General features: G+C 32.6%; 1 protein-coding gene across 3 annotated transcripts; it reads left to right on the plus strand.

The window, feature by feature from the left end:
• The first annotated feature begins 293 nt into the window (after positions 1 to 293).
• LOC134266004 (uncharacterized) lies at positions 294 to 7,843 on the plus strand. 3 transcript variants are annotated; one of them, XM_062748217.1, is made up of 3 exons: positions 294 to 406; positions 6,020 to 6,056; positions 6,333 to 7,842. In XM_062748217.1, the coding sequence occupies exons 1-3, from the start codon at positions 398 to 400 to the stop codon at positions 7,787 to 7,789; spliced, it is 1,503 nt and encodes a 500-aa protein (XP_062604201.1). In that variant the 5' UTR covers positions 294 to 397; the 3' UTR covers positions 7,790 to 7,842. The 3 variants fall into 3 exon arrangements, with proteins under 3 accessions (XP_062604201.1, XP_062604200.1, XP_062604202.1); XM_062748218.1 differs by lacking the exon at positions 6,020 to 6,056 and adding an exon at positions 6,115 to 6,184 and having other exon boundaries at positions 344 to 406; positions 6,333 to 7,841; XM_062748216.1 differs by lacking the exon at positions 6,020 to 6,056 and having other exon boundaries at positions 297 to 406; positions 6,115 to 7,843.
• Positions 7,844 to 10,662: the final 2,819 nt, after the last annotated feature.

Below are 10,662 nucleotides of genomic sequence, written 5' to 3' on the forward strand. Positions count from 1 at the left end.
TGTGAAAGAGGAGTTGCAGATTAGAGATGCGAAACCCAAAGCATAACGGACGGACAGACAAACAGACAATTCACTATAGCTTTTGTTGTTAATTTCAATTTAGAACAGCATGCACATTCTCGAGTACTTTTCTACTTCTGAAAATTAATGTAATAAATTCTTAAAAATTGTCTTTAACCAAAAAGTAATATTTTTCCAAATGAAACATCAAGAAAGAATATAAAAAGGACAGACCTACATGTATATATGTTATCTAATTGTTTATCTTAATAACAACTACGGACTCTAATATTTCAGATCCTAAAAGATAACAATAACGAAAGTGAAAGTAAAATATTAGTTTGTGCAATAATGGGGCGGTGGCTTGAAAAACAGTTCGGATGATTGAGATTGATTTATGATAAAGGTATAGTTTTTAAATAACTCTAGCCTGCTTTGATCAATATGTAATTTTATGGTAATTTTATGAGTAATTTGCCTGTTCATATACATGTTAATATGTATCTTAATTTTAAAATATACTTTTCATAAAATGATAAATATGTGTACAAATATTTAGTTCCCCTAACAACTAAAAAGAAATAGAAACAAGTCAATGAATTGATGAATCGATAAATATGAATGAAATACGGAAAATGAAAGAAACCAGCCATTTTTAGTAACAAAAGAATTATTCCAGTTATCATTTTGAAAGAAGACACCGGATTTTTTTTTAATTCGGGAACAAACAAAAATAATTTAATTGTTTTGGTAAACAAATGGTAAACAAATGGAGGTTCGTATATTTCTTCGATGTAAGGTTTGTTGTAGTTGTGTGGTACATACATTTAATTACTTATCTTTAATGTACTATATCAAAATATTCTTGCTAAATGGTTTCTCCGGAACACTTGACCTTAACTCCCCCTTCAAACTGAACATCGTTATGATTATTTTAAGGGGGATGCACAAGCCAATTGGATCTAGTCTGGTGTGAAATGAGAAATGCCAAGAATGCGCTTAATACTCGTCTAAACTAGCCCAAAGTTACTCAAAGTGTTAATGCACTAATTACCTACTGTTAGAGACCAAACTTAGTAAAAAAGTTAAGTTTATTTTGTTTTAATTAGGAGGAAATTAATCATTGTAGAACTGCGCAGCTACAGCATTCACGAGATAAAAAATGCATTGAAAATGGTGTTAATGTGATTCATTGATAATATGGCTACAACCATTTGTTTCGCTTTTTTCTTGTCATTATCTAGAATTCTTGAAAATTTGATTTTTCATATGTGTGTCTTCCTGAGGCCATGTGTTTATTTCGTCCGCCATTCCTCTGTCACACAGAGTTCGAATAACATTGATTTTAGAATTAATGCGACCATAAAAACATAAAGACAAGAAATTACTAAGTAATAATCATTAGGTAATATTACTTACTACTTTTATTTGTTGCATCGCTTCGTCTGATTAATGAAAAAACGCGATTTTAACCCCACTCCAGCAAATCGGGAAAAACTGTTCTGCTAACAGCTCGAGTTTCCTAGTAAATATTAATACACTGAGCACGTGTTTGACATGTGCATATATCTGCTGTGGATAGATGCGTTTATTACTATGATTATATTTAATTTTTCGTGGAACAAGTCTTGATAATTTGTTGGTTTCTTTAAAACTCAAGAAAAAAGCTAAAAAATGCCCTAAACATATGTGTTTACGTCGGTCTTTTTTCTGTGGCGATAGAAGTTTTTTGAAATGGGGCACTGCAAGGAGGATGCTTAGCATTTAATTTGAAAATGTTAAACAATATGCGGTGCATGAAAAACAAATTGCAATTACATGTCTTACAATCGAAAAGTTGGTACATACGTCTATTTTGTTTAGCAGTTAGATAGAAAAAAATAGGCAGTTAAAGGATTTCCTTCAGGCACCTCACATAAATAGCTTGATTGTTTGCAATGACCAACACATCGTATGGAGTAATGTTTGGACATAAAAACGCATCATGTCTCATTATGTTGACTACGTTGTAAGCTCTCGATCATTGAACATACGAAGCTTGATAAAATATATAGAGTTGTTTTTTTTTTAATTTAGAAGCAATCACAATGTTTGCAAACAAAGGTCTATTGCATATGCTATGTCTATCATTCCAAAAAAAATGAGAGACTACCCCCCCCCCCCCTTCCGAAAATCCTATGTTCTTTTTTCAAAATAGTGCCAAAGATTTAAAAAATTGCATTACTAAGTATGTGATGGAACATGTACTAGCCTGATAAGACCATTTGTTGTAAAAATATTTGGTTGCCCTCTCTCCCGATCTACTGCCTAAAAATGGCCCGACTCAATTTTATTTTACATCCAATTACAGGATTTTTTTTTCTTCCGTCAACAAATATATTTAAATTTTAAGGAATTTTTTCTCACACCATAAATACGGACCCAATAATTTTCCCTGAGTTGGGAGGTCCACCAAACGTCATTTTAAAGATACTATAAAATATTTAATTTTGTTGATTTTTTTCTTTACTCTGTAAAATTGTAATTTTGACAAAATGGGCAAATAGAAAAAAAAATTATTCATTAAATCTCCTAACCCAATCTGAATGAATTTATTCCTTTTCAAATGTTGCTCCGCTGTAATGAAAATTGTAAATGTTTATTTGACAGAGTATTAAGGGGGGGGGGGGTGATCAAAAGTAAACGATATCTTAGGTATTTGATAGTTATATTATTGTTGAAATATTCAAGTATTTTTCAAAGTGTAAATTGGAGATCTTTGATAGCATATTGCTTAATTAAAAACAAACCCCTTTTCAAATTTGCTTTCACCGGGCAACATAACAAGTATCATATTCAACCATCTCCCTTCCTTCACTAAAACGGTCTATCAAATCATTGATTGAATTATTAGGAAGTCATTTGTCTTAATAAACTATGAACAAATTCTTTTACGTTACTTCAAAGGCAGTTTTAAGATATACCATAATTATTTTAGTCGTTTGTTGAATGAGTTCCACTGAGACAACCATTTTTCGTCACAAGTACCTGCATAATGACTTTATTCTCACATTGTGAGGAAATCTTTATTTGGCATATGCTATTTATAGAACTTGAGTGTGCACCAAATTTGTTTCTAATCTAAATTGTGGTTTTGTAGATATAGAGATAGTTCGAGAACTTTTTGATCACCCCTCGTACTAGTAGATACTAACACAAGGTTTTTCATATCGTTTAATTTCTTTGTGTTTCATTGGTGATAATTAAACTTTTGATAGATATTATAAGTTATCTGTGGCAAACTTACAAACTCTTAATTTTAAACTTTGATGGTGCTCATTTTTCCTTACCTGGAATCAAAAAGTTATTTCAATACGTACACTATTTAACAACTGTTAGATAATAATACTAAATAAATTACTTCAAGCCACACTATAACACAATTCCTCTTTGAAAAGTGTTCATATTATTTGAAATATTTTGCAGCTGTAATTCTCTTCTACATTTAAAGATTGTTATGTCCCTCCATATTAAGAAGAGGTCTGGAAAACAAAATTCTGTGCTAAAAATAGACCACGTGCTGCTATCAATGAACTACTTTCAGAGTTCTTTACACTCTTTTTGAAGACAACGATACCTTGTTTTGAACTTAAAATTATCATTTAAAAGTGCAAAATTTAGACATTTTCTCAACAAATGGTTGTAGAGGGAACATTAATGCACATTTTGCGTATTTTTTTGGATTTTTTAAGGCTCTGCTGAATTCTGTAGCTGCGCAGTTCTTAGGTGCATATCAAAAGCATTTTTCTGCAAAAGTATAGATTATATATGCATGCACAACATGCATTCAGTTATGCATATTTATTGTATCTTTATCATAAGGGTTTAGAATTTGATCAAAATATAATGTACTTTAGCCATTTGAAGAAATGTTTACATTTTGTTCTCACTGCACTAAATATGGCCGTACATCCCCCTTAAGGTAGGTCACTCGTCAGCTTTTTCGAAAAGTTCACGCAGAACCTCTTACTTCAAAACTATTTATCAAAATTCAATTTTAAAACATAGTTAATTTCAATAATGTTAATGTTTTAACATTCAACGAAAAAACTGCACAAATAGCTACAAAGAAGCAAGCTTTGTGAAGGAGTCTATTTTTTGTGGTGGAAAATATTTTTCAGATAGTTCAGCAAATCTGCACATTCGTTAAATTCAATATCTTGGAACTTTAGTCTCACATATTTTCAATCAGAGAATATTTTCCATCATGATATTGCTAGGAATATTTAATATAGATCTTAATTCATAATTCTAGAACAAGTTTTACATCTTCCTTCAACAAATTTTGCCAAAATAATGAAGCTATGTCAAATAAGTCAATATAAAATTTACATCATTTATTGCCTAAAAATCACATATTTTGACCAATATTTCAAACTTAACATCACTTACCCCAGCTTTTTCTTTCATTATTTTAAAGTACTCGATAATTGTGACTGATCAGCACTTCAGTCGTAAAAAGCTTGATTTAAGAAAATTTTTTATTGCCTATTTAGTTTATTAGTACCCCAAATTATATTACTTTTTAGTGCAAAAAGGTCATACAATAAATTATGCGCATTAATTTGCAAGGTTTTTTCAATGATAAATATTATTTAAAATAATTTACATAAGATAAGATAAATTATTTTTAGCCATTGTTACATCTGATAAAATTTAATTAAGGTTTAAGTAATTAAACAAGAGTTACATTTTAAGTGCAAAAAGGTCAACTTCATTGCACCGTAGATCAGTAAGATGAACACTGACCCCCTATTTTCTCTGCGATTTTGAGTCACTCTATATGAGTACTTCTCAATAAATCCTTGATTTAACAAATTTCACGAGTGAAATACCTTAACATTTAAAGTTACATCACATGAATTGTACATGTTATTCTTAATAATTTTATCATTATAGTGATTTTACAATGATCAATCGCATCTCTGTATTATGGAGTTCAGTATTTCACAATAGCTGTTACTCTAGGGAAGATCGTTTTAAAATGCGAGGTTAAGGTTATACACAACGTAGTTTTAACGTCACTGGGTAATGCATGCAGAATTTTGCCTATGAACTTCTGATGGCACTGTAATTCAATTAAGAATATCTTTCAAAAATTTTAGTAGGTAAGGTACCTTGCGTATGTTCATAAAATGACTACAGTATAGGGGGGAAATAACTCGCGGTGTAAATATTAGCTATATTCACGGTGTTGATATTCTCTATATTCACGGTGTTAATGAATCCGTGAATTCAATTAACAGTGAATAAGTTTTCAATAGGTATAGATAAGAGAGGAAACTTCTGTTACATACCAATTCCGCGAATTCAAGAAACTACCACTGTGTCAGAGCAGAGAAAAACGTGAAAATTACAACCCGTGAAATTAATCCCCTATACAGTATTTATCATCATCCTGTCATATTTGAGAACCCTAAGTTAATCTTGACCTTGGCTAAAATTATCTTCAGTTAAGAATATTTGTAAAAAGTTTGATGCTTTGACTTACTTTGATTTTTCTCAAATCTTAAAACCTTCAAATTGATAACAATGATGTGAAATAATATGTCATTACGCGAGTATGTTAAGGAAGCATATAAATCTTTTTTCGGGAAATTTATACTTTTTAAAGAAAATTAACTTTGACAATTGATCAATTCCGCTGACAAATGTAAACTATTATTATTCATTGCATACAAATAAAAGAGCAACGACGTGCACCACAATCACGGCATCACGTGACTTCTATTACTAGCGAAAATTTCCTTAATAAATAAGCTAACAGAACAACAATACCCGAAGTTAAATAATTTCCTTGAGTAAATAATGTAGTTGAAAAACATCTATTGACGAGCAATAACAAACTCGTTAACATAAATTGGACATCACTTTTCAACAGTTAGCACTAATGCTCGCATATTTCATAGGTGTATGACCAACGTCATAAGCTGTCATACGGGGGACGTCAGTGTTTCACAAAATCGTCTTGTGTTTGTAGGGATTTTTCCAGATTTTCTTTGAGAATATCACAAAAGGTAAAACATAATTATTATCTTTACAACAATTAATTAGTTTAATGAATTGATTTTACAGATTAAATCTTTGACAATCAAGCAGGAGGATGAATAGAGATACAAGTACTGCGATTTCCTGTTCTCAAAAAGTAATCAAATGTGAAGCTTGTAACAACCCTCTCAAAAATTGTAATTTCTGTAACAGTTGTCAAGTCAGTCTATGCAAAGAATGTATAAACAAACGTGTTGAGAAGAACAAGTCAATAACCAATAATGAGATATGGATAATTTTTCCAGAATGTGAATATCACCCACATCATAGATGTGAGGGTCAATGTCAACAATGTGACGTCCCTGTGTGTATAAAATGTATCATCAAATCCCATCAAGGACACACCCTGTTAGATATAGAAAATATATACAATGACAAGAAAGAGGAAATCCAAAAGGAAACTCAAGAAATCAAATCCAAACTTCTCCCCAAATGCACGAAGTATAATGAAGATACAGATGGAGAAATAACCAAATCCATGGGAAAATATGTTGAACTCGAAAAAGAAATAGAGAAACAAAGAAAAGTTTGGCACCAAGAAGTAGATAACATCTTCAATAAACTGAGCTCCATAACCCAGTCCAAAAAAGTTGAACATCTGGATGTACTGAAATCACATCAAAGCAAACTCAAAAACCTGATTGCAGACATGAATGAAACAGTTAAAGAAAACCAGGAAATGCTTAAGTCGAACAAAGTGTCCCAGGTCACCAGCTTTAATTCCAGACTGAAAAAATACAGAGATATCCCTGAAGTCATTGATGTTTTTATTCCCTTACTGAAAACTAACGCAGTCCAAGAAAGAGAACTCGGTATCGAGCTAGGAGAATATAAAGCTAGACTGACATGGACATCTATGAAAAAGTTATTGGTAAAATCAAGAGTTATTGCAACGTTTCCTACTGGGGTCAAACCACTATTAAGAGTAGTTTGTGCTGGAGATGATAAATGTTGGGTTAGCGAAAAGGGAAGAACCATAAGATGTGTTGAAAAACTTGGATCCCTGCATGATACTGTAACACCAACATTAAACTCCTCCAGTGATAGCCCAGTACCAAAAGAAGAAGAACTAATTTGTATATCAGTGAATAAACAGGGAGATCTGATATACAGCGATTATAATAATAGAACTGTAAGCCTTTACAGACATGGGCGATCAGAGGTAGTGATCACCACACCAAATGATTGGAAACCAGCAGGACTGTGCACCACTAGATCAGGAGACATATTGGTCAATCTTTATAATGGAGATCAAAACAAGATTGTCCGATATCAGGGAGAGAAAGTCAAGCAGGAAATATTCAAAGACGAGAATGACAAACCAATCTATGGAAGTGGTGAATATATGTTGTTTGTAGCAGAGAACAGCAATGGAGATATCTGTGCCTCTGACCGTAATTCTGACGCTTTGGTAGTCTTGGACAAGACGGGAAGATTCCGATTCCAATACTATGGTACACCAGCCAAAAGGAAGGAAACATTTAATCCCAATGAGCTGGTGACAGATTCTCTGAGTCAGATTATTGTGACAGACTGGACCAACGACTGCCTACACATTATTGATCACGATGGACAGTTCCTGAGATGTGTAGATGACTGTGATCTATCTAGACCTCGCGGACTGAGTTTTGACAGTGAGGGGAAGTTGTGGGTGGGATTGTATGAAACAGGAGAAGTAAAGGTGATCCAGTATACGGAGTAAAGAGATAGTGAAAATCATCTGATGGTGATGGCGTAAAACGTGTACTGTTGCTAATAACATGTTTATTTTATTTTTATGATTATGATATAAATTATGATATTGATTTTCACTCCTCCATGGCACCTGATCACACCTCTGATGTTTTGGAGGTCAGTGTTTGCTCTGCTCCTATTTTGAATTGTTCTATGTACTTCTGATCTTGAATACTACTAGTATTCGTTATCTCCATGTGTTTCACCCACTGAAATTTTAATGTCATACCCAGCCTTTTTTGTTATGAATTATCCACGGGAAAAGGTTACAAATCACTTACCGATTCATTGCAATGTGAACACTTACTATCTCAGAATAGGAAAGATATGTGGTCAATAAAACTTTCTCTGATAAAAAAAAATCAAATTCACTATTGGACGTGAACATACACGTTTTCATCTGATTATAAGTCCTAAATTATATGATAATGCATATAATATATGACATTGGTTTAACCGTTTGTCGATCATTGATAATACTCTTAATTAGTAACCGTGTTTAATACTAGAGGCTAAAGAATTGCTATAACGATCTTGCTACTTTAATAGTATAATTCTTTGAAGTCAAGTGAGAAATCAAAGACTGAAAAATCGTTAAAGGCGTGTATCTCCACCACTGTATTTGTTTAGACTACCACTGATTTCAAGAATATTTGGTCACTCAAAGTTTGCAAGTATACTGTTAATTCCTTATTTTTCACGAGTACTTATTATCGCGAAATGGCTCTTAAACGGCAAATCGCGAGAACAATAATTCGCTAATAAACGGTTGATTAACAGCATTTACATGGATTTCAGCACCCTTAAAATGAAAGCGAGTATGTATATTAATGGACATTATTATTAATACAAAATTAGCAGTGACCTAATAATAAATCTTTATGATAGACGCCATGACCATTTTTTTCAATCGTCAACGAAACCTTAATTATGTGGCAAAATACACTGTACCCTTATCGTCTGCATATGGGATTTATGTCTCTCAGTTGATTGTTACGCAAGAGCATACACTAAGCATGAACAATTTCTAAAACGAGGCAAACTATTGACAGCAAGGTGTGAAACAAAATTATCAACAGTACCATAAATATCCATCATTTCAAAAGGTCTGTAGTGGATGCCTTGATCTTGTCAGAAAATGCAATCCATCAATGAGTCAAATGCTGACTGAGATTGTCATACTGATTAGTAGGTCATTATTGAATTGTTAACGGATATTTTCGATTTCCCCTGATTATCAAAATTGGTACTCGGTGCGTGTGACCAGATTATGATCTGATCTGAGGATGCTTACTCATCCATGGCACATGTTTACGGATTTTTCCGTTATATCCTGATCATGATAAAGAGCACACGGAGGGTGTGACCGGTCGACAAAGGATGTTCACTCTTCCAAAGCACCTGATCCCACTTCTGATGTACAAAGGTCCGCGTTTGCTTTGCTCCTATTTTGTATTGTTTTAATGGACTTTTAAACTTAAATACTGTTCGTATAATTGTGTTTGCTTCATGTTGTACATATCTTTTTAAAAAGTTATAAATAAAGATCTACAATATTCACTGGTATTTTAGTTTAAGTTAAAAATTAAGATCATGGAGTAAATCAAATCAATGGGACATACTAATGAAAGCTTTCAAATTGTACATGCATGTAATACAAGAGCACCTCGTATTTGTGCCTCATATATAAATAACTAAGAAATGAAAAATTTGAGATACTTGACATTTGGCGTGTATGCAATAAAAATCTATATCTTTTAGAGTCAATGAACATTTGAAAACAATGAACAAAAGCTCAAATCATCTAATAATTATAATCTATCAAATATTGAGGAAGAACTGATACGTTTTTGTTCCTAGTAAGTTAGTTTTCATAACGGCCTAGAATTATTTTTCCAGGCTTCTGCCCAAGCAACAAAAAAAAAATCAATGAAGTGATTTGGGATATAAATATTGATCTTCATCAGTATTACAGAACTCGTTTTCCCCGAAAATAGGAAATTAATGTATTCTACTGTCATATTAAAGGATAAGTAGAGAAAAATCAGAACCATTTATCATTTTATTTGTTTTAATTTTTTTTCTTAGTTTTTGACAAATTGAACAAAATTTGTTTTTACACGCTGGATGCATGCATGCAGTATGTGGTACCACATTATGAGTAAACACCATATTCCATCTGATGTTGTGGTACTGAATTTTGACAAGATAAATGATTTTAAATAAGTTTCATGTAACTGACTGAAATATTTTATCAATCAGTAATTAGGAAAACAACCTCTGGGTTTTTGGTTCATTTCAAAGTCCGTGAATAAACAGCTTAAAGATCAAGGATTTATCATAATATAGGATCAGAGATGAGGTTAGGGCATGGTGCAGCAAACATCACCGAACAGACACAAATGGAAGTACAAGCAGCAGGCCATGCATGATCAAATCACAGACAGGATAATGTAAAAATATATCAGGTCCTTTGATACAGGGTGTTGGAAAAATACTTTTTTCTCAATAAGGATATGGAAATAACGAACAGTATTCAATCTCAACGTCCATTAAACAAATATACAAAACAAGAGCAGAGCAAACACGGACCTCCGAAACATCAGAGGTGGGATCAGGTGCCATGGAGGAGTGAGCATCCCCTGCTGACCAGTCACACCCGCCGTGTGCTCATTGTCATAATCAGGAAATAACGGAAAAAACCGTCGTCAATTCAGTGTATAAATAATGGACTAACAATTGGTATGAAAAACGTCAGTCAGCATTTCATTCAATGATAAATTGTATTTGCTGACAAGGTCATTGTATCGACCATAGAATTTACGAAATGATGACTTTAAA

Source organism: Saccostrea cucullata, unplaced genomic scaffold, assembly GCF_032062105.1.
Source record: "Saccostrea cucullata isolate Sc308-1 unplaced genomic scaffold, CSIRO_AGI_Scuc_v1 ctg10305, whole genome shotgun sequence".
Lineage (NCBI taxonomy): Eukaryota > Metazoa > Mollusca > Bivalvia > Ostreida > Ostreidae > Saccostrea > Saccostrea cuccullata.

Excerpts from the sequence above, each read along its gene's own strand:
- LOC134266004 (XM_062748216.1), top strand. The coding sequence starts at position 6,143 with ATGAATAGAGATACAAGTACTGCGATTTCCTGTTCTCAAAAAGTAATC.